Below are 24,201 nucleotides of genomic sequence, written 5' to 3'. Positions count from 1 at the left end.
TTTGGCACAGCCAATCCACCTAACCAGCACATCTTTTGGACTGTGGGAGGAAACCAGAGCACCCGGAGGAAACCCACGCAGACATGGGGAGAACATGCAGACTTCGCACAGTGACACAAGCCTGGAATTGTACCCATTATACCCGTCGCTCTGGCGTTGTAAGGCAGCAGTGCGAACCACTGTGCCACCCCATATGCTATATTGACAAGTCTTGCTAACTTGGAGAATATCCATGTCCCTTCAAAGGTGAATCTGTATTCTGGAGACCTATGGTGATAATGTGCTTTCCAAATGAATCTGCCCAATAAACCCAGGCTCAGGACGGGGTGACGTGGCGACATTTCCCCTTTTTGCGAGCAGGTGCAACAACAGGACTATGAAGGGGGTGCAAAGCTCTCTTTTTGTAAAAGGCCAATGATGAAAGAGGTGGTAATTCAAGCACTCAAAGGGTTTAACATCGATAAGGAGGTGGGATTGGAGAGACTGCACTTAAAGATGATAAAGCCCTGGGACTGGATGAGCTGCATCCAAGGATACAGAGGGAAGTGAGAGTAGAAATTGCAGAGTCACAGGGCTTAATTTTTTAATCTTCCTTAGACTCGGAGGCAGTGCCAGACGACTGGAGAATTACAAACATTGTGACCTTGTTCAAAAATGGGTGTAAAGATAGGCCCAGCAACTACAGACCAGTCAGTTCAACATCAGTGGTGGGGAAACTTCTAGAAACCATAGCTCAGTTCAGAACTAACAGTCATATGGATAAATGTGGTTGAATTAAGGAAAGCCAGCATGGAGTTCTGGAGGGAAAACTGTCTCACTAACTTGCTGAAATCTTTTGAAGAGGTAACAGAGAGGATTGATGAGGGCAATGCGGTGGATGTGGTGTACATGGACTTCTAAAAAAGAATTTGAGACACTGGCACGCGACAGATGGGTGAGAAAAGTTATGAATAAAAGGGACAGCAGCAACATGGATACAAAATTGGCTGAGTGACACAATACAGAGAAATGTGAGGTCATACATTTGATAGGAAGAACATGGGGAGACAGTGTAAAATAAAAGGTGCTACACTAAAGGGGGTGCAGGAGCAGAGGGTGTCTATGTGCATAAGTCATTGAAGATGGCAGGACAGGTGGAGACAGCAATTTATAAAGCATACGGTATCTTGGGCTGATTAATAGGGGTATAGCATACAAGAGCAAGGATGTTACATTGAACTTGGAAAGCCACTAGCTAGATCTCAGCTGGAATAGCGTACAGTCTGGGTGCCACGCTACAGGAAACACGTGAAGGCATTGGAGAGTGCAGGGGAAATTTAGAATGGTTCCAGGGGTGAGGAACATCAGTTATGAAGAGAGATTGGAGAACCTGGGACTCTTTTTCTTGGGGAATAGGTAGCTGAGAGGAGATTTGAGGTATTCAAAATCGTACAGAGTAGACAGGGAGAAACCGTTTCAATGCATGAAAAGATTGAGAACAAGAGGACACAGATCTGCTTTTCTCTTAAAACCTGTTCCAACACCTCTGTGATTCCTCCTCTAGCCTTGAATTGGATGGATACACTGCACTCATGTGTCTGGAGAAGAATCTGAGTAATAGCTGTAGAGTAGGCAGGGTGACACTGCTCCCACTTGTGAAAGGATCGAGAACGAGAGGGCACAATCTGAGGTCGTTGGTACAAGAAATAAAAGCGATGTGAGAAAACACTGTTTCAAACTGAGTGGTTAAGGTCTGGAGTGCAATGTCTGAGAGTTTGGTGACGGCAGGTCCATTCGAGGCAGTCCTGTTGGCATGAGATGATTATTTGAATAGAAGCAGTCTGCAGGGTTATGGGGAGAAGGTAGGAGAATGGGACAAGGTGGAATTCTCTCTCAGGGAACCAGTGCAGAAACAAATGGCCTTCTCCTGCGCTGTAACTATTCTGTGATTCAATGGTTTGAGCTGCCTCCTCCATGGCCTGAGCATACAATCATAGAATCCCTACAGCGCAGAAAGAGGCCACTCGGCCCATCGAGTCTGCACCAACCCTCTGAAAGAGCACTCCACACAGACTCTCTCCTCTGCAATATTCCTGTAACCCCGCACATTTACCATGGCTAATCCCCCTAAACTACACATCTTCGGACACTAAGGGAGAATTTAAAATCAAAACAGAAAATGCTGGAAAATCTCAGCAGGTCTCACAGCATCCGTGGGGAAGAGAATAGGGCCAACATTTTCAAGTCTAGATGACCCTTCATCAGAGTCAAGGGACAATTTAGCATGGCCAGTCCACCTAAACCTGCATATCTTCGGAGTGTGAAAGGAAACCGGAGCATCCGGAGGAAACCCACGCAGACACGGGGAGAACGTGCAAACTCCACACAGTGACCCGAGGCCGGAATTGAACCTGTGTCCCTGGCACTGTGAGGCAGCACAGTGCCGTCCTCCAGGGCATCCAACACTCCCGGATTTGGTAAAAGTTCTGGGAGCGGGATTATGAGACGGAGGTGGCCAAGGAAAAAATCTGGAGTTTCTCAAGCTTCTGAAAAGGACTGTCTGTAAAACCCCTTGTGTGTATCTCCGGGGAAAGCTGTGTTGCAGAGTATTTAACTGTCTTTTCATTAGAGTCAAGGAGAGTCTGGTCTTGAAGAATGTGTAGAATGGTTATGATATCAATATCTCTGTCTCGTGAACTCAGACACTCACTATAGTAATGAGAGACTTCAGAAGGATGAAGAAATATCTCAGACTAATTATCCCTGATTTAAGAATACAAGACAGTTATTAACTCACGCAATTGATATAAGCAGATCTCAAGCACTGGAACATGACCCAGTCGCATTGGCAATCGAGAAAAGGGAATTGCAAATTAATCACATTCACAGCCAGGAGGCCAAGAAAGTGGAATCCACTAAAACTCCATCTGGAAATATCATTATTATTTCAATAATTCGGCAAATTGAACTACAATACTTCAGGAAAAATATCATATTCAGCAAACTTCCTTTGCATTACAGTTTAAACATTTTCTGCATTACCCGGGCAAATAGATTATCTGTGACGGACAACCTAGGCTAGTGAGTGGCTGCACCAGTGGCCCTCCTTCATCTCAGTGGCTGTAAGATTGAAATCGGGCTTGTTCACTAAACATGACCCCATAGATAAGATTAAATACATTTAATACACGCTGAATATTTCATAGCGAGTTATCGAAACTGCATCATCATTTCCCTATTAATAGAACTATCATCTTCAAATGGTAAAAACATGAGAAAAATTGACACTTTGGACACAGAGGGAGCACACGGCTCTCACAGTCGATGTTGTGAGCAATCAGCACCTCACCTCACTCGCCCTTGCTTTACGTGCGAATCAGCTTAGTCACACCAGAGAAACAACTACACGGACGGAGATCAGCGGATTGTGGCACCCCTGTGCGTGGGCAACAGCCAACAAAATGTCTGGTGGGCCACATGTAGCCCCCGGGATGCAGGTTTTTCAGAGACTAGAATCATAGAATCCTTACAGTACAGAAGGAGGCCATTCGGCCCATCAATACTGCACCGACAATAATCTCACCCAGGCCCTACTCCCGTAACCCCACATATTTACCCTGTTAATCCTCCTGACACTAAGGGGCAATTTATTACCATGTCCAATCAACCTAAGCAACACATCTTCGGATTGTGGGAGCAAACCAGAGCACCTGGAGGAAACCCACGCCGCAACGGGGAGAACGTGCAGACTCTGAACAGGCAGTGACCCAAGCCGGGAATCAAACCCGGGTCCTTGGCGCTGTGAGGCAGCAATGCTAACCACTGTGCCACCGTGCCGTCCAGCACTGGGCTAAGTTAATCATTCTGCACAGGAGTTATTAGAATCCCAGTCACACTTCATGATGCTATTTGTATGGAACCAGTTTTGGTCAATTACAGGCTGCTGTCTCCATGGTGAGGAGAGGCTGCAGCTCATCCTGGAGCCAAAAACTGGACAATCTTCAAATTTAACAGGCTCGTGTTCATTCCCCTGGGAACAGGTTGAGGGGATTGAGGGATTTCACAGGGTTGGTGGAGGGAATGCATTTCCTCTGCTGGGGGAATCCACAGCCAGGTAGCAAACCCTCAAAATCAGAGTGAGGCCATTGAGGGTGACATCAGGAAGACAAGTGGAAATGCGGAATCCCCTCCCTCAGAACACTGAGTCCGGGAGTCAGCTGCAATCACAGCTTGGTATGGCTCCTGCTTTGGCCAAGACCGCAAGAAAATACAAAAGGTCGTGAATGTAGCCCAATCCACCACACAAACCAGCCTCCCATCTATAGACACTTCCCGCTGCCTCGGCAAAGCAGCCAGCATAATTAAGGACCCCACGCACCCCGGACATTCTCCCTTCCACCTTCTTCCGTCGGGAAAAAGATATAAAAGTCTGAGGTCACGCACCAACCGACTCAAGAACAGCTTCTTCCCTGCTGCTGTCAGACTCTCGAATGGACCTACCTCGCATTAAGTTGATCTTTCTCTACACCCTAGCTACGGCTGTAACTCTACATTCTGCACCCTCTCCTTCTCTATGTACGGTATGCTTTGTCTGTATAGCGCGCAAGAAACAATACTTTTCACTGTGTACATGTGACAATAATAAATCAAATCAAATGAAAGGGTTATGGAGTCAAGGCAGGAAGTTGGAGTTAAGAGAATGATCAGTTGTGATCTAACTGAATGCTGGAAGAAGTTCAGGAAGTGTAGGGGGGGTGGCGTTTAAATGGGCTCCTCAGTTTCTACTGGTTGCAGCATATAGTTTGCAACTGATCGATTAAAATCACTTTCCAACATGAAATCAACTCTACAGGGAAAGGCCAAGGCAGCAGGAATATATTTTAACGATCATGACCAATGGCCTGCGATTACATGTTGAGGCGTGAGTACACATATCATCATACATGATCATATTTGTGAGAGACAGGTTGTGTGGCACATCCAAGACTTCCCTTGTCTTGTTGGGTTTTGCAGGAAATCAGCTAATATGTATAATTTATTTAAACAACAGTTAAAACTGCCACTATAAAATTCTTGGGGCCATAACAGTTATATTTTCAGCTGGAGACATGTAGAATAACTATCCTTTGTTATCTCTTCCCTGTAGACTTCTGCTGGGATACTCGTGTATGGAAGCCTCAGATGGCCTAGTAGTATTATCACTAGACTATTATTAATCCAGAAACTCCACTAATGTTCTGGGGTCCCGGATTCGAATCCCACCACGGCAGATGGTGGAATTTGAATTCAATATAAAAAATTTGGAATTAAGAATCTACTGATGACCATGAAACTATTGTCGATTGTCAGAAAAGCCCATCTGGTTCACTGATGTCCTTTAGGGAAAGTAATCTATCGTCCTTACCCGGTCTGGCCTACATGTGACTCCAGAGCCACGTCAATGTGGTTGACTCTCAACTGTCCTCGGACAATTAGGGATGGGCAATAAATGCTGGCCAGCCAGCGACGCTCGTGTCACACGAATAAAGAAAAAATGGACAAAATGCACAATGCAATTTTCAATACGCTACAGCCACTTACCAGAAAACTGTAGAGCAACTCGTTAACAAAGAGGCCAAGCATACAGACCACCACATAGGTCACATGGTACAAAAACTCCACATCCATCACCACTGCCTTGTAACCTCGGGTGAATGTTCCACGATTTCCAACAAAACTGACCAAGAAGACGACTTTATTGCACAGCTGAAGAAAACAGGAAAGCGTGAGTTTATTAGATCTGTAGCTAATGCAAAAGAAATTAAGTCACACCTGCCCAGAGTGAAAATAAAAAGCTCCTAACTGGAATTAATTCAAGCCAAGTGCGAACAATATTATCAGAGCCTGACTGGAGTAATTCCTCACTGAATCACATAACATTTGACCCAGTAAATAAGAGAGCATTCCGAAACGGGGGGTTTTAAAAAAATCAAAACCATTTTATGTGGTTTAAAGAAAAGGCCAGACTATGTGACAAGCTGCAAGTGAGGATGCTTGAAGGAAGGAGGGGATTACAAGGCAACTTTCCAACTATTATCTTTGTAAAAGCAAAGTATTGTGGATGCTGGAAATCTGAAATAAAAACAGAAAGTTCTGGAAAGACTCAGCAGGTGTGGCAGCGTCTAAGGAGAGAGAAAGGAACAGATTTAACATTTTGAGTCCGTGTGACTCTCCATCAGTGTTTTTCTGTTACTTATTAGTGTCAGAAGTAGGCTTACACTAACACTGCAATGAAATTACTGTGAAAATCCCCTAGTCGCCTCACTCCGGCGCCTGTTTGGGTACACTGAGGGAGAATTTAGTATGGCCAATACGCTACCCAGCACATCTTTCAGACTGTGGAAGGAAACTGCAGCACCCAGAGGAAACCCACACAGACATGGGGAAAACATGCAGACTCCGCACAGACAGTGACCCAAGACGGAGATTGCTCTGTATATTGGAGAGGGAGAATTCCTATACTTATGCTGCAGTTAAAAGCGGAGGTAAGTTAATTGCATTTGCTATTTGTGGCATTTGCTACCAAATAAACCTGTTGGACTTTAACCTGGTGTTGTTAAACTTCTTACTGTGTTTACCCCAGTCCAACGCCAGCATCTCCACATCGTAAGTTAATTGGCCATCGTCCACCAGGGACCATCGGGATCTCTCATCATCAGAGAAACTGATTACTTAGCTCAAGTGGCATCACTCTGCACCAGGCATGGGTAAAGCCAGAACTCTCTCAGTTTGTACAGGGATTAAACCCAAGCAGTTAGCATCATTGAGCCACACATTCCAGCCACCTAGTCAATTGAGCGAACCAACGCCCAAGCAGTTGAGTTGGGGTAAACAGAAAATCAGCCATGATAGTGCTGTATTGAATGATGGGACAAGGTCAAAGGGCAGGTAACCTACTCCCGTCATATCTCCCATCAAGCCCACCATTGAACACGCAGTGAGGGCTTGGGAGTATTCCACCCTTTATCCTTTTTCACTCTATAAATACTCCTCAGAATTTTAAACACCTCTATTGCTGGTCTTTCCACAGAAATAAAGTACCCCATTCCCGGTGCCATTTGATATCATCTCTTCTGCCCCCAACTCCATCAAACATCTTGTGAAATCAAACTCAAGTGAAGTCAAGTGAAATAGTGCCTGTTTTTCAAATAGTGCCTCTCCCCCACCCCTCCAACTTTCATTACCCTTTCCAAGCTCCCGACCCCACCAGATTCAACATTCAAGAGCTGCTAAGAGAAGTGGCTCCAGAATTAGTATTAACTGTAACGTACTCTGTACATTCAAAGGTCAATGTCTGGGTTTAACACACTGACACTTGTAAAATGAATCAATGGTGTTATTAATAGCTTCCAGATCATTGAACTATGAGCAGATGAAGCTAAACATAGAAAATAACCAATAACTTTTAACTTAAATTAAAACTGCCGTGTTGAGGGTGACTTTAAGCTGTATTCCTCACTTGAATATGCTGTAAAAAAGTTTAAGTTTACTTACTGGTGTCACAAGTAAGCTTACATTAACACTGCAATGAAGTTACTGTGAAAATCCCCTAGTTGCCACACTCTGGCGCCTGTTCGGGCACACTGAGGAAGAATTTAGCACGGCCAATGCACCTAACCAGCACATCTTTCAGGCTGTGGGAGGAAACCGGAGGAAACCCACGCAGACACGGGGAGAATGTACAGACTCCACACAGACAGTGACCCAACCTGGGAGTCGAACCCAGGTCCCTGGCGCTGTGAGGCAGCAGCACTATGCCACCGTGCCGCTTAAGATGATGAAAGGTATTGACAAAATAGACATAGAGAGGATGCTGCCTCTTGTGGGGCAATCTAGAACAAGAAGTCATAGTGTTAGGATAAGGAGTAGCAGATTTAAAACAGAGATGAGGAGAAACTACCTCCCTCAAAGGCTGGTGAATCTGTGGAATTCACGACCCCACAGTGCGATGGATGCCGGGACATTGAGTAAATTTGAGGAGGAGATAGACAGATTTTTAATTAGTGAGGGGTTGAAGGGTTATGGTGAACAGGCAGGAAAGTGGAGTTGAGACCGAGATAAGATCAGCCATGATGGTATTGAATGGCGGAGCAGGAATTGATGACAAAAGTAGGGAGGTTATGCTTCAGTTGTACAGGGCATTGGTGAGACCACATCTGGAGTGTTATGTACAGTATTGATCTTCTTGAAGGGAAGATGTAAATGTGTTAGAAGCAGCTCCGAGATGGTTTATTAGACTAATACCAGGAATGGGTGGGTTGTTTTATGAGGAAAGATTTGAGAGGTTAGGTTTGTATCCACTAGAGTTTAGAAGAGTAAGCGGCAACTTGATCAAAACCATTAAGATCCTGAGGGGTATTGACAGGGTAGATGTGGAGCAGATGTTTCCTCTTGTCAGAGAATCGAGAACCAGGGGTCACGGTTAAAAAATAAGCAGTCACCTGTTTAGGACAGATGTGAGGAGAATTTGTTTTCTCTGAGGGTTGAGAGTCTTTGTAGCTTTCTTCCTCAGAAGGCAGTGGAAGCAGAGTCCACATGTTTTTAAGGCAGAGATAAATAGATTCTTGATGACCTTGCACCTCCTCCTCCCCTTGTTTATTGGAGTAGGCAGGAGGTTAAGGTTACAGTCAGATCAGCTATGATGGTATTGAATGGCGGAGCAGGCTCGAGGGGCTGAATGGCCTACTCCTGCTCCTAGTTCGTGTGTTCTTATTGCTGACTTTATTAACCACTTGCCTTAATACCGGACTCTGCTGTTATTGCACAGACCTTTGAATATGTTAGATTACAAGTGTCAATCAGCATTCTGATACAGTAATAAAAACACAGCTGGCTCACAGTATTGGCCTCAGTTTCAAACCCGGTTTGCTACATATAGCCACTTTCTGAATTTCATCTATTTTTAAATTAAGAGAAAACTGTGCCTCAATCCAAGACTGTTGGAAGAAAATAACAGGCAATATTTTTCCCTCAATCTGTGACCCTTATTATTCAACAGCTTCGGGGAGCTTTGGGCAAACCATCCATTCGCCTGGATAGTTTCTTCAGTTGCTTCAGATTGAAGCAAAGGTCAACGCCATGACTCCCATTCCACGCTGACAGCATCTCATGGCCTCCAGGAATGTTCACTGGCCCCGATTCCCGGTCACAGAAGATTGAGTCTTTCACCCACAATTGGTGAGAACGGAGCATAATATTAAGGAGTCTATGGGGAGGGCAAGAACATGAACTAGGAGCAGGAGTAGGCCACTCAGCCCCTCGAGCCTGCTCCATCATTCAATGAAATCATAGCTGATCTGACTGTAACCTTAACCTCCTGCCTACTCCAATAAACAAGGGGAGGAGGAGGTGCAAGGCTGTCAAGAATCTATTTAACTCTGCCTTAAAAACATGTGGACTCTGCTTCCACTGCCTTCTGAGGAAGAAAGCTGCAAAGACTCTCAACCCTCAGAGAAAACAAATTCTCCTCACATCTGTCCTAAACAGGTGACTGCTTATTTTTTAACTGTGACCCCTGGTTCTAGATTCTCTGAGATTCTTCACCTGAAGAAGGGGCTTGGAGCTCCGAAAGTTTGTGTGGCTTTTGCTACCAAATAAACCTGTTGGACTTTAACCTGGTGTTGTTAAACTTCTTACTGTGTTTACCCCAGTCCAACGCCGGCATCTCCACATCTAGATTCTCTGACAAGAGGAAACATCTGCTCCACATCTACCCTGTCAATACCCCTCAGGATCTTAATGGTTTTGATCAAGTTGCCGCTTACTCTTCTAAACTCTAGTGGATACAAACCTAACCTCTCAAATCTTTCCTCATAAAACAACCCTCCCATTCCTGGTATTAGTCTAATAAACCATCTCGGAGCTGCTTCTAACACATTTACATCTTTCCTTCAATAAGATCAATACTGTACATAACACTCCAGATGTGGTCTCACCAATGCCCTGTACAACTGAAGCATAACCTCCCTACTTTTGTCATCAATTCCTCTCACAACGATAACACTATTAGCTTTCCTAGTTCTTGCTGTGCTGTATACTTTTGTGATTCATGCACTAGGACACCCAGATCCCTCTACATCTCAGAGCTCTGCAATTTCTTACCATTATTTTAGATAATAAAAATTTTATTTTTTCCAGCCAAAATTGGCAACTTCACATGTTCCCACATTTTACTCCATTAACCATGTTTTGTCCACTCACTTAACCAATCGATATTCCTCTGTAAGCCTCCTTATAACTTAACAACTCAGCCTAAATGACAGCAAAAACAGAAAACACAATAGTGTCCTACTTATTTCACATTCCTATACCCACACTGACCATGTAAACGGCCTATGTAAACTTATCACATTGTAATAATACTGCCCCAGTAGTACTGGTGCTATAGGACCTCAGTTTGGCATTGATTAGTCATCAGACTGTAACAGACGGGAAAAACAATACTCTTCTGTTTCCAAAATAACAGGTTTGGTGACGTATTAAATAAAAATAAATAAGGACCATAAAACTCGGACTGAATTATGATCTGGGTCGCCATTATCCTGCCCCGTATCTTCTGAAGAAACAGTAGATGCTGACCCCTCCTGTGTGCATGTTTTACAAATTAGTTAAGGTCAGGTTGACTCATGGAAATAGACTGATGAATTTCCAAGGATTTGACAGATCCAGAGCCGGATGTTAATGTGGTGAAGCTGCAAATTTGGGAGCCCAACTCAGGACATTGATGTGCAGGAAATCATAGAATCCCTACAGTGCAGAAAGAGGCTATTTGTCCCATCGAGCCTCCACTGACCACAATCCTACTCAGGCCTATCCCCGTAACCCTTCATATTTACCTTGCTAATCCCCCTGACACTCAGGGGCAATTTAGCATGGCTAATCCACCTAACCCGCACATCTTTAGACTGTGGGAGGAAACCGGAGTACCCGGAGGAAACCCACACAGACACGGGGAGAAGGTGCAGACTCCACACAGACAGTGACCCAAGCCGGGAATTGAACCCGGGTCCCTGGTGCTGTGAGGCAGCAGTGCTAACCACTGTCCCACCATGTCACTCTGATACCCAATCTCCAAAATACACTCCAGTGGAACAAAGCTCGTCAGTGGGAGCAGAAATTTATAGAATGGGCACAATTTCCACATGAATAAAGTGGCGACACTTCAAAAATCCTTCATTGCTGTAAAGCACTGTGGGACAGCCAATCATTCAGAAAGATGCTTTTTAAAATCAAGTTTTTCTTCTCTTTTATCTTTTGTACCAATAAAAATACCCTCAGCTACAGATTCTCATTAACCTCTGGCTCACACAGAATTGGCAAATAATGTTAATTTTCTTGGGATGACAAGTAGCTACTTACATTGAGAGCTCCCAAGACTATAAGCGTAGGCCCCAGTCCTATTGTGTATATGGACCGGAACATGACGGATACAATAAATAATCTTATTCCATGAGGTTTGGGTATGAGAATAAGCAAAGCAGTGCAAACAGCAACCAGTATCCAGAGCAGCAACGAAAACAGTGGAGGGATGGTACCTGCAAAGAGGAAAAGAGCAAAAAGTGTCACCGAGTAGCCGATAACGGATAACAACATAACTGCCGCTCAAGTCAAACTCCAACGCTGGATTTCTGATTACCACATTTCCCATTTCACTGCGGCAACTGGAGTCATTGCCAATCACAGGCCAGACCTGGCTGTCAAAATAACAAAGAGACTTTGGGCAGAAATGGTACGGCAGATTCACACCAGGTGAGTGGTTAAAACCAAATATCCTAAAGCTGCTGTCTGAACAGTGTCACTCCACCTTTAACTTTGGGAAAAGGACATGGAGGTTTTGGAGGGAGTACAGAAGAGGTTTACCAGGATGTTGCCTGGTATGGAGGGTATTGGCTATGAGGAGAGATTGAATAAACTGGAATTGTTCTCCCTGGAAAGACAGAGGCTGAGAACAAAGAACAAAGAACAGTACAGCACAGGAAACAGGCCCTTCGGCCCTCCAAGCCTGTGCCGCTCCTTGGTCCAACTAGACCAATTGTTTGTATCCCTCCATTCCCAGGCTGCTCATGTGACTATCCAGGTAAATCTTAAACGATGTCAGCGTGTCTGCCTCCACCACCTTACTTGGCAGCGCATTCCAGGCCCACCACCCTCTGTGTAAAAAACATCCCTCTGAGGGGCGACCTGATAGAAGTTTATAAAATTATGAGGGGTATAGATAGGGTGAACAGCGGGAAGCTTTTTCCCAGGGCAGAAATGACAATTACAAGGGGGCACAAGTTCAGGATAAGGGGGGAGAGGTTCAGTAGAGACGTGTGGGGGAAGTTTTTTTTTTACACAGAGGGTGGTGGGGGCCTGGAATGCACTGCCAAGTGAGGTGGTTGAGACAGATACGTTAGTGACATTGAGGACTTATCTGGATAGACACATGAACAGATGGGAAATAGAGGGATATAAGCAGTTGGTCTGGATAGGACAATGTGATCAGCACAGGCTTGGTGGGCTGAAGGGCCTGTTCCTGTGCTGCACTATTCTTTGTTCAAAACAGCATTGCGCTCTCTGTTCCCCACTGAAATGCATTAAATGGTGCAAAGTTGCTGCATTAGCAACATAGATATTAACTAAACTCACCCCAGAAATATTACATTTTGTTCATTTCATTAGAAGTAAGCTTTTTACAATGCAGCAAGTGGTAGATACTGCCTTACCATCTCCCTGGCTCCAAAAATTAACTATTACATGTGTGGGATCTCATTCCTTCAGAATTTAATTGTTGTTAAAGACTTTAAAAATACAAAACTTGAAATTACAACATTTTTCCTTTCTGCCCCTCTTTCTCGTTCTAATTCAATCTTCTTTTACCTGATTTGATAAAGTTCACTCACTCTAATTACCTGCCTAGTTAATATCAGTATCCTTGAATTTGATTGGTTAAGGAAATACATCGTTGCTTCTCTCAGGGTCTGGTCCCTACACTTTGTTTTGCGAAGTATTAAACTGCCAAAACATACAGGTACAGGTCGCACTAAATACCTTGCTGGACAAACACTGGCCCAAATGATCCTCAACGCTGACCTGTGGGATCAGCGTAGCATTTACATGGCACCTTTCACAATCTTCAAACATACCAAAGGACTTTACAGCCAATGAAGTTCTTTTCACAGTGGGAATGTAGGAAGTGCAGCATCTTGATATTCACACAGCACGATCCCACAAACAGCAATAAGATAATGATGAGAAAGCCAGTTTCAATAATGCTAGTTGAGAAATAAATATTGCCCAGGGTACCAGGGGCAACTAACCTTGAGGTTTTTCCAAATATTACCATGGGATCTTTTACACCCACCTGACAGGGCAGGTGTAATGCTGAAATCAACACCCACGTTTCACTAAGGCTACAGATGTTCTGCCCAGGCTGAGTGAGAGAGTGTGGAACAACAGTACCCGAGAGAGAACTCCAAACTGAGAGTCTGCCAAACCTGTGTCCTCAGCAGAATCCTCCACAGTGGAGAGACCCAGACAACATACACAGGCAGGAGAAAAGGCTGAACTGTTCCCACCGTCGCTGTTTCAGATACATTGCAGCATCTCTCATCAGGAGAAGGTGACTAACTCCGAGTTCCTGGAGCCTGCTCATTCCATCAGCACAGACTCATTGCTACTGCACTGATGTCTGTGCCAGCTTGGCCATCTTCATTGGGTGGCTGGTGGCCGGACACCTAAAGCCCTTCCGTATGGTGAACCGGCCACTGGGTCATGACTTCCTGGGTGTCATAGCTCCATGATAAAGACCATGGCAAGTCAGATATGAAGATGGTGAACATTTCACCCAATGAGCCTGTGGAATTCATTACCACAGGAAGTAGTTGATGCCAAAACATTGAATGTATTCAAGAGACGGCTGGATATAGCACTTGGGGCGAATGGGATCAAAGGTTACGGGGAGAAAGCTTTTCAGCTATTGAGTTGGACGATTAGCCATGATTGTAATGAACGGCCGAATGGCCTCCTCCTGCTCCTATCTTCTATGTTTCTATGACACTGACAACTGGGTCTGATACTGACAACATGGCTATTGGCCATGACCTCTGGAGGCTGACTGAAAGGTCATTGGAAGATGAGAGCAGAGACAAAATGTTCAGCTGTCTGAGGGTCCAGAGAAAGCAGAGGCCACTGCCCCCTCTGCAGTAAATGTGGCAGACACTGCCACACCAGAGTGGGGGGGGGTCCTCAGGTTCACCAGGTGTTGCTTAACACAAGAGTTGATCCCCTCACCACAGTGAAAACAATCTCGCAAGGCAGAAGGGTGACTGAGATTTTGGTCATTATCGCATTGCCATTGTCGATTATCAATAAAACCCATCTGGTTCACTAATGTCCTTTAGGGAAGGGAATCTTACCTGGTCTGGCCTACATGTGACTCCAGACCCACAGAAATGTGGTTGACTCTCAACTGCCCTCGGGCAACTAGGGATGGGCAATAAATGCTGCCCAGCCAGCGACACCCACGTCCCGTGGATGAAAAAAAAATATTTTATTTGTCTTGAGGGAGTGTTGCACTGTTCTTTGAGGTCGAGACCTTAAACTGAGAATCCGTCTTCCCTCCCAGATGGGGGTAAGAGAGCCAACGAGCTGAGTTTGGAGAGAGGAGCGGATGTTTCTCCAGCGTCCTGACCAATATGTAACCTGCCGATCAACCTCACAACAGATCATTTGGTCATTAGCACATTGCCGTTTGTGGGATCTTGCTGTGTGCAAATTGGCTGTCAGATTCCTCTATCATACAATCGTGTGCACACTTGGCTGTAAATCACTTTGGGACATCTCGAGGCCACTAAAGGTACTCGATAAATACACATTCCTCCTCTGGAGGATGCTTCCAGTATAGTAATGAGACCAGCAAACAACAGGGAATCTGAAAAAACAGGCAACTGATGCGCATAAACCACAGCAATTCATTTTCAAACATTCTAACTTACCCTCATCACCATCATCTCCAAACGGATAGAAAAGTGCGACAGCTAGATTGATAAATACTGCAAAATTGAATGAAATGGTCCCCCACAGTGAGATGTTTTTCGAGAACCAGTACAGGGCCGGGTTATCTAAAGACAGAAAGCACAAGGTGAATAAAAGTGCCATGGTGTCGTCCAATAAAAATCATTAACCCCACACAGCGATGAGGATACAGGGACGTCACTTGAGCACGCACACGATTTCTGCATAGAATTTACAGCACAGAAACAGGCCATTCGGCCCAACTGGTGCATGCTAGCATTTAGGCTCTACATGAAACTCGTCTCACCCTCCTTCATCTAACTCTATCAGCATGTCCTTCTATCCCTCCCTGCTTCTGTCGTTCTATCCCTCTCTGCTTCTGTTGTTCTATCCCTCCCTGCTTCTGTCGTTCTATCCCTCCCTGCTTCTGTCGTTCTATCCCTCTCTGCTTCTGTCGTTCTATCCCTCCCTGCTTCTGTCGTTCTACCCCTCTCTGCTTCTGTTGTTCTATCCCTCTCTGCTTCTGTCGTTCTATCCCTCTCTGCTTCTGTCGTTCTATCCCTCCCTGCTTCTGTCGTTCTATCCCTCCCTGCTTCTGTCGTTCTATCTCTCCCTGCTTCTGTCATTCTATCTCTCCCTGTTTCATGCTCTAATTCCATGTGGTTGAACCTCCTCCTTCTAGCCACTTTCTTCAGGCTCTGTGTGAATTTATTGGTGATTAGAAAAAGCGATAAAGGTCATTGTCCTGAAACATTAGCTCTGCTTCTCTCTCCAGAATTGGTGTCAGATCTGCCAAATATTTCCAGAATTTTCCACTTTTATTTTAGATTTATGATCCCTAGGTCTGGACTTTATAACAACTGGAAAAAGCTTCTCCAAGTCTCCCCAATCAAACTCCTTTATCCCCTTGGCCATCACCTTGCCAGAGACAAGTATCCTTTTGATGTTGACGCCTCATGCACTGAAGTGGTGATAATGGCAAGTTGCTTTGTGAACTATTCGTGACACCCACAACACTGTTACAAAGAACATTCCAGGAGTTTGATTCAGCCACAGTGATATATTTCCACGTCAGGATGGAGAGTGGCTTGGAGGGGAACTTCCAGGTGTCCCCATTCATCTGCTGCCCTTGTCCTACTAGGGTTAGAGGTCACAAGTTTGGAAGATTCAAACATTGACAAAAGAGCTGAATTCCAGAGGTGAGGTGAGAGTGATAACCGTTGACATCAAGGCCGCATTCGACCGAATGTGGCATCAAGGAGCCCGAGCAAAACTGGAATCAATGGGTATCAGGAGGCAAACACGCTGCTGAATGGAGTCATACCTGGTACACAGGAAGATGGTTGTGGTTGTGGAGGATCAGTCGTCTCAGCTCCAGGACATCTCTGCAGGAGTCCCTCAGGGTAGTGTCCTAGGCCCAACCATCTTCAGCTGCTTCATCAATGACCTTATGACGGAGGGAAGGTCATTGATGAAGCAGCTGAAGCTTGTTGGGCCTTGGACACTACCCTGGGGAACTCCTGCAGAGATGTCCTGGAGCTGAGATGATCGGTCTCCAGTATCGCAACTACACCCACCTTCCTTTGTGCTAGATATGGCTCCTGATATACCCCTGATTCCCATCAACTCCAGTTTTACTCGGGTTCCTTGATGCTACATTTGATCAAGTGCTGCTTTGATATCAGGGGCAGTCGCTCTCACCTCTGGCATTCAGTTCATTCGTCCATATTTGGACTAAGGCTGTAATGAAGTCAGGAGCTGAGTGAACCCAGTGAAAGCTAAGCAGGGCATTGGTGAGTGGGTTACTGGTGGGCGAGTATTACTCGATCGCACTGTTAACGACACCTTCCATCATTTTGCTGATGACGCAGTATTGGACAGGAATGGGCCTGTCCTGCTTTTAGTGGACAGGATGTGTCTGGGCTATTACAACCTCCTATCCATTGACTCTGTCTACACTTCCCGCTGCCTCGGCGAGGCAGCCAGCATAATCAAGGATCCCACACACCCCGGACATTCTCTCTCCCACCTTCTTCCGTCGGGAAAAAGATACAAAAGTCTGAGGTCATGTACCAACCGACTCAAGAACAGCTTCTTCCCTGCTGCCGTCAGACTTTTGAATGGACCTACCTGACATTAAGTTGATCTTTCTCTACGCCCTAGCTATGACTGGAACACTACATTCTGCACTCTCTCCTTTCCTTCTCTATGAACGGTATGCTTTGTCTGTATTGTGCGCAAGGAACAATACTTTTCACTGCATGCTAATACACGTGACAATAATAAATCAAATCAGATCAAAAAGAAATCAAATCATATTGTTGGTTAGATGTCAGTGTTGGGGCTGTACTGGAACAGCCTGGCTAGGGATGTGGTTCTGGAGTACAAGTCTTCTGCAATATAGCTGGGATGAAGTTGGCACCTTTCAATTAATAAAAATTTATATATACATCCACAGACAAAATGGAATGTGCGTTTTATCAGTTCCACCCAATAAAGTACTGAGTGTGTGTGAAACACTGAGGGCTGCTGGGAAAAACAATGACAAAGGAAATGAGGCTGAGCGAAAGTACAGGCCCGACGGAGAAATCCAAAAGGAAAAGAATTAGAGACAGGATTTCACTGGAATCACAATGAAACCAGAACTTTAGTGATGTACAGGAAATATATTTTTATATAAAATAAGCAGCATGAAGCCCAAGCTCTGGCAATGACAGCACTGACTAAGATTCGTTGATCGCCTACCCAGAATTCTAAACAATGAGTTGCTGGAATAGGTATTTATATCATCTGTGGCCACAAAGTGTGGGAAGATATTGGGTGGAATTTTCCCACCTTGCCCCACCACAGGAATTGTGGACTATAGAAACATGGAAGATAGGAGCAGGAGGAGGCCATTTGGCCCTTCGAGCCTGCTCCGCCATTCATCACGATTATGGCTGATCATCCAACTCAATAGCCTAATCCTGCTTTCTCCCCATAACCTTTGATCCCGTTCGCCCCAAGTGCTATATCTAGCTGCTTCTTGAATACATTCAATGTTTTGGCATCAACTACTTCCTGTGGTAACGAATTCCACAGGCTCACCACTCTGAGTGAAGAAATGTCTCCTCACCTCCATCCTAAATGGTCTACCCTGAATCCTCAGACTGTGACCCCTGGTTCTGGACTCCCCCACCATCAGGAATATGCTCCCTGGATCTACCCTGTCTAGTCCTGTTAGAATTTTACAAGTCTCTATGAGATCCCCCCTCATTCGAATGAACTCTAGCGAAAACAATCCTAACCTTGTTAACCTCGTCAATCTCTCCTCATACATCAGTCCCGCCATCCCCGGAATCATCCTGGTAAACCTATGCAAAATCCCGTTGACCTCAGGTGGGATTTTATGGCTTTGGGACGAGCATGGGCAGAAAATCCCGCCCATTGGGTGTGGAAGTTAGGAATCCTTGAACTGTGGCACATAATGGCCTGTGTTGGAGTGGTGAGGCCTGAGGGGTCTCTGATTTTGGGCATCATTACCACTGAGGGGGCAAACTGAAAACAGTTACAGGAAACAAAAACAGAAAATGCTGGAAAATCTCAGCAGGGCTGACAGCATCTGTGGAGAGAGAATAGAGCCAACATTCTGAGTCTGGATGACCCTTCGTCAGAGCTGTTTGATGAAGTTACAGGCATCTTGCTGGCAGAACGGAAGATCAGAACACCGCTCTTCGGTAAGGATATAAAGGAGATGTGAAGGTGGGGTGGGCTCTGGATTGGAAAGTGCAGGGTGACTGGACTGGAAGGAGTGAGGGGTAATCAGGTCCACAGTACGGTTAGTGTCAGCAGCCCATGTTCTTTGACTGTGGGCAACAGCGAGCCACTCGTCACTGATTAAAATTCAGGTACCTATCGGTCCAAATCTTCCCTTACGATCTAAAGGGCCCTCGATGCAGGTTTTCCTGGGCACACCCAGCACCGGCCACTTCAGGGCCAGTTAATGCTGCAGATCAAGGCCTCAGGCAGAGATACAGGCTCCCTGATGGTATATTCAAAAGGACTGATGCCCTCCTCAGGCCCAGGCACTGCATGCCAATCCTTTCAGGCTTCATCATTATGGTGAGTGACACATCCTGCCGCCCCACTGAATGAGCAGGATGCCGGGAAATGTGCCAAGTGCATCAGATTGTAGAATCAGAGAATCCCTACAGTGCAGAAAGAGGCCATTCAGCCCATCAGGCCTGCACCGACCACAATCCCACCCAGGCCCCATCCCTGTATCCCCTGATAATTCCCCTGACACCCAGGGGCAATTTGGCATGGCCAATCAACCTAACCCTCACATCTTCGGAGTGTGGGAGGAAACCGGGGCACCCGGAGGAAACCCACGCAGACACGGGGAGAACGTGCAGAATCCACACAAACAGTGACCCAAGCCGGGAATCGAACCCGTGTCCCTGGCGCTGAGAGGCAGCAGTGTTAACCACTGTGCCACCCTGCCCTTTCCCCCATTGGAGATGCCTAGATTCTGGGGAGCAGAAAATAATTGGCCGAAAAAAATGAATCTGATGGTGGATGAAGAATTGATCGGAAGTGATTTCCTTCTTGGAGAAATGCCCCCTCACAGTGGGGGAACTTTTAAACACCACAAGAGCTAATTAGTCATTCCTAAAATAACAGAAGAACAAAAGCAAGCTCTGAGTGTGATCATAAGATGCCAACACCATGCAGATCTGATGGGAATATTGACCTTGAATCTTCTTCTGCCAAATCATTTCGCTGTACAGATCCTCTGTTTGCTGGAAGAAGTCATTCACTTTGCTGCCCTGCTCGTCTCTCTCCGTCGTGTTGAACACCTTAACCTTGGACTCGCTGGTGAGATATTCACAAGTACTGGGCACAGGGAAGACGATTTTCTCCATGGTGCGGTCATGGCGTACGATCTGAGGATGGAAAGTAGAATCAGATTGAGATCAGCTGCAGGATTGTTACAGCACACGAGGCCATTCAACCCATCGCACCAACTTTCCAAAAAGGCAATTCATTAGTGCTATCCCCTGCCTGTTCCCCGTAACCTGGCACATTTTCCTCTTCAGATAACAGTCTAATTCCCTTTTGAAAGCCTCGATTGAATCAGCCTCCACCACACTCAGAGTGCATTCCAGATCCTAATCACTCGCTGTGTGAATCTGTCTCCACCACACTCTCAGACAGTGCATTCGAGATCCTAACCTCTCGCTGTGTGGAAATATTTCTCCTCATGTCACTTTTGCTTCTTTGGCCTATTATTTTAAATCTGTGCCCTCTTGCCATATTATAGGAAGGATGTGATTGCACTGGAGAGGGTGCAGAGGAGATTCACCAGAATGCTGACTGGGAGGGGACACTTAAGCTATGAAAGAGTTTGGGTAGGCTTGGGTTGTTTTTGTTGGAGCAGATCTGATTGAGGTGTTCAAGATTATGAGAGACATGGACAGAGTGGATAGGGAGCAGCTGTTCCCCTTAGTTGAAGGGTCAGTCACGAGGGGACACAGGTTCAAGCTGAGGAGCCGGAGGTTTAGGGGGATGTGTGGAAAAAACCTTTTTTACCCAGAGGGTGGTGATGATCTGGAATGTGCTGCCTGGGAGGGTGGGAGCGGCCTCACATCCTTTACAAAGTACCTGGATGAGCACTTGGCACGTCATAACATTCAGGCCTATGGGCCAAGTGCTGGTAAATGGGATTAGGTGGACAGGTCAGGTGTTTCTCGCATGTCGGTACAGACTCGATGGGCCAAAGGGCCTCCGCTGCACTGTATGATTCTATAAAAGCTATCCAATTCATCTTACTGCAATTTTATCTCATTCAAGTATTTCTCCAATTTCCTTTGGAAAGTTATTATTGAATTTTCTTCCACTATCCTTTCAGACAGCACATTCCAGATCATTATAACTTGTGGCGTCAAAAGAAATCTCATCTGCCCTCTGGCTTTTTAGCAAAGTTACCTTAAACCTGTGTCCTCTCATTCCCCACGCATGCCAGTGAAAACAGATTCTCCTCATGTGCTCGGTCAAAAGCGTTCATCATTCGAAACACATCAGTTAAATCTCCCCGTTACCTTCTCTGTTGGAAGGACAGTGATCCCAGCCTCTCCAATCTCCTTTATAAACTCTCCAACACCTTCTACCTGAAGCATCAAGTCCAGAACAGGACACCACACTTCAGCTGAACCTAACCAATGTTTCATAAAGGCAAACACTACGGAACTCTCTGTTCCTGTAACCCTCATAACCTTTATACTGTCCATAATTAATCCTTTCATGGAACATGGGTGTTGTTGGCTGGGCCAGCATTTATTGCCCATTCCTAGTTGCCCTTGAACTGAGTGGTTTGCTTGCCCATTTCAGAGGGCAGTTGAGAGTCAACCACATACCTGTGGCTCTGGAGTGACATGTAGGCCAGACCGGGTAAGGACATTAGTGAACCAGGTGGAGTTTTATGACAATGATAGTTTCATAGTCCCGATTACTGAGACTAGCTTTCAATTCCAGATTTATTAATTAAATATAAATTCCACCAGCCGTCACAATGAGACTTCTGGGTTACTACTCCAGTGACATTAGCACTATACTGTCATCTTCCCCCCTCAAACACCCCCCCGCACCCCCCATTCTTCTAACCAAACCAGATCACTTCATTTTTGCGTGTGTTAAATTTCAGCTGACTATTTCAGTCAGTCTACGTCCTCTTAAAGTTTGTTACTGATCTCCTCATTGTTTATTACATATTCAACTTTCATGTCATGATCAAACTTTGAAATTATCCTCTGGATACCCAAGTCTGGGTCATTAATAGGTATCCAAAGGGAAATATGGAATTTCAAAGGTGTCTGAATTTCAGCTTCATCCCAATTCCCAATCTCACTGGGTAGCCTTCCACCCAAACTTGACCCCAAAGGAGGGCAGGATTTCTCCACTCTACGGGATAAGACATTCTCTGCTTACCTCCCTGACAGAGCACTTTCTTTCCCCCCACTATCCACTACGTGGAGGCGATGGCCTAGTGGCATTATCGCTAGACTATTAATCCATAAACTCAGCTAATGTTCGGGGTTCGAATCCCACCACGACAGATGGTGAAATTTGAATTCAGTAAAATATATCTGGAATTAAGAATCTACTGATGACCATGAAACCATTGCCGATTGTCAGAAAAACTCACCTGGTTCACTGGTGTCCTTTAGGGAAGGAAATCTGCCATCCTTACCGAGAATTATAGAATCTACAGTACAGAGGGAGGCCATTTGGCAAATCAAGCCTGCACTGGCAACAATCCCAGCCAGGTCCTATCCTCGTAACTCCACATATTTACTCTCCTGGTCCCCCTAACACTAAGGGTCAATTTAGCATGGCCAATCAACCTAACCCACACATCTTTGGAAGGTAGTCAGTAATCATGATCTGGAACACAGCGCCTGAGAGGCTAGGTGAAGATAATTCAACAGTAACTTTCCAAAGAGGATCGGACAGATAGTTGGAAGGGAGAAATAAGCAGAGCCAGACGGAAAGAGCAGGAGAGCGGGATTAAATAGATAGATTTCACACATGATGGGCCGAAGGGTCTCCTTCAGTGCTGGATGAGATCAAAGCAAAATGAAGAGTTATGGGGGAAAGCAGTGAATATAACTGGACACCAGAGAGTAACCCTTGAAAATTCGTGAGTGACTATGTTGTGAATTCTTGGGTGGAATAAATTAAATATTCCTGTTCCAGCTGAGAGGCGATTTCTTTTTAATTTCTATAATATAGGGGCAGCACGGTGGTTAGCACTGCTGCCTCACTGCGCCAGGGATCCGGGTTCGATTCCCAGCTTGGGTCACTGTCTGTGCGGAGTCTGCACATTCTCCCCGTGTCTGCATGGGTTTCCTCCGGGTGTTCCGGTTTCCTCCCACAGTCCAAAAGACATGCTGATTGGGTGCATTGACCATACTAAATTCTCCCTCAGTGTACCCGAACAGGCGTTGGAGTGTGGCGACTAGGGGATTTTCACAGTAACTTCATTGCAGTGTTAATGTAAGTCCACTTGTGACAAATAAATGAACTTTAAACTTTATAAATATAGAGGAATTGATGCTACCACTTCCACGTTTGTCCAACGTCCCAGTAGTCACACAACTTGATTTGCTCTTTTGATTAACACCCTTCGATTCAGAGGAAACAGCATGTTGTCCAAAGATGTGCGGGTTAGGCCGATTGGCCATGTTAATTGACTCTAGTGTCAGCTGGGTAAATATGTGGGGTTATGGGGATGGGACCTGGGTGGGATTGTGGTCAGTGCAGACTCGATGGGCCAAATGGTCTCCTTCTGCACTGTAGGGATTCAATGATTCTCTGAGTGAATGTCAAAGCGGGTACTCCAATATGGACAGCATACCTCAATCTGCGCTGTGTGATTAGCATAATGAGTTAACGCTTCACTGCCTTTGTCTGGTGAATCAGAGTCTGCTTTCAGCTTCAGCTGCAGTTCCTTGTTGTGTTGCGAAAGCTGCAAAAGGAACAGAAAGATATCAACACCTTGTAGAAACCAATTTTCCGTCCCAAATGGTGACTGCGAAATACGGAGCGTTAGCGTACCATGGCAATAGCTCTTTGCCAACGTGTTACATGGTCCAATCTAGGCTGACATTTCAGAGTGACACTGAGGGAGTGCTACATCGTCAGAGGCACTGTCTGATGGATGAAACCTGAAACCAAGGCCCTGGAAATGCCAGGCCATGCCCGCCTGTCCAGTAAAAGGCCTCATGACACCACTCAGAGAGGAGCAGAGGCCAACAATCCTCTGTCAGCCAACACCAATGGAACAGACTTGGCCCCTTCATTGCAGTTAGTGGAATCTTACTGGGCATAACTTGGCAGCTGGTGTTTGCCTACAGCACCGCTCCGATTACACTTCACAAAGAGCTTCATTGATAGTGAAATCTTTCAAGAAGTTTTGAGATGTAAAGGGTGCAATGTTCGTGCAAGATCCTCTTTCAACATTTCTTGCTCCGTACAGTATGGGGGGTAGGTTGGTGTCGCCGTTATGTTACTGGACTAAGGATCCCAGGAATGCGAGTTCAAACCTCACCAAGGCCGCAGGAGAATTTAAATTCGGAAATAAAGACAGTTAAAGCGACTGTGAAGTTTTTGGATGGTTATCAAAACACAACTAGTTTGCTTGTGTCCTCC

The 24,201-nt window shown here is 45.5% G+C and overlaps 1 protein-coding gene across 5 annotated transcripts in view; it reads right to left on the bottom strand.

The window, feature by feature from the left end:
* itpr2 (inositol 1,4,5-trisphosphate receptor, type 2) overlaps positions 1-24,201 on the bottom strand; it is a 252,424-nt gene that overhangs the window by 31,299 nt on the left and 196,924 nt on the right. For all 5 annotated transcript variants that reach the window (XM_078235257.1, XM_078235259.1, XM_078235258.1 and 2 more), the window contains 5 exons: positions 23,408-23,518; positions 19,745-19,937; positions 14,994-15,119; positions 11,377-11,552; positions 5,560-5,724 (listed from right to left, as the gene is read on the bottom strand). In XM_078235257.1, coding sequence (XP_078091383.1) covers positions 5,560-5,724; positions 11,377-11,552; positions 14,994-15,119; positions 19,745-19,937; positions 23,408-23,518 — 771 coding nt within the window. The remainder of the gene's footprint in view (positions 1-5,559; positions 5,725-11,376; positions 11,553-14,993; positions 15,120-19,744; positions 19,938-23,407; positions 23,519-24,201) is intronic.

This window comes from Mustelus asterias, chromosome 19 (assembly GCF_964213995.1).
Source record: "Mustelus asterias chromosome 19, sMusAst1.hap1.1, whole genome shotgun sequence".
NCBI lineage: Eukaryota > Metazoa > Chordata > Chondrichthyes > Carcharhiniformes > Triakidae > Mustelus > Mustelus asterias.
This window is presented reverse-complemented; position numbering and strand designations above follow the sequence as displayed.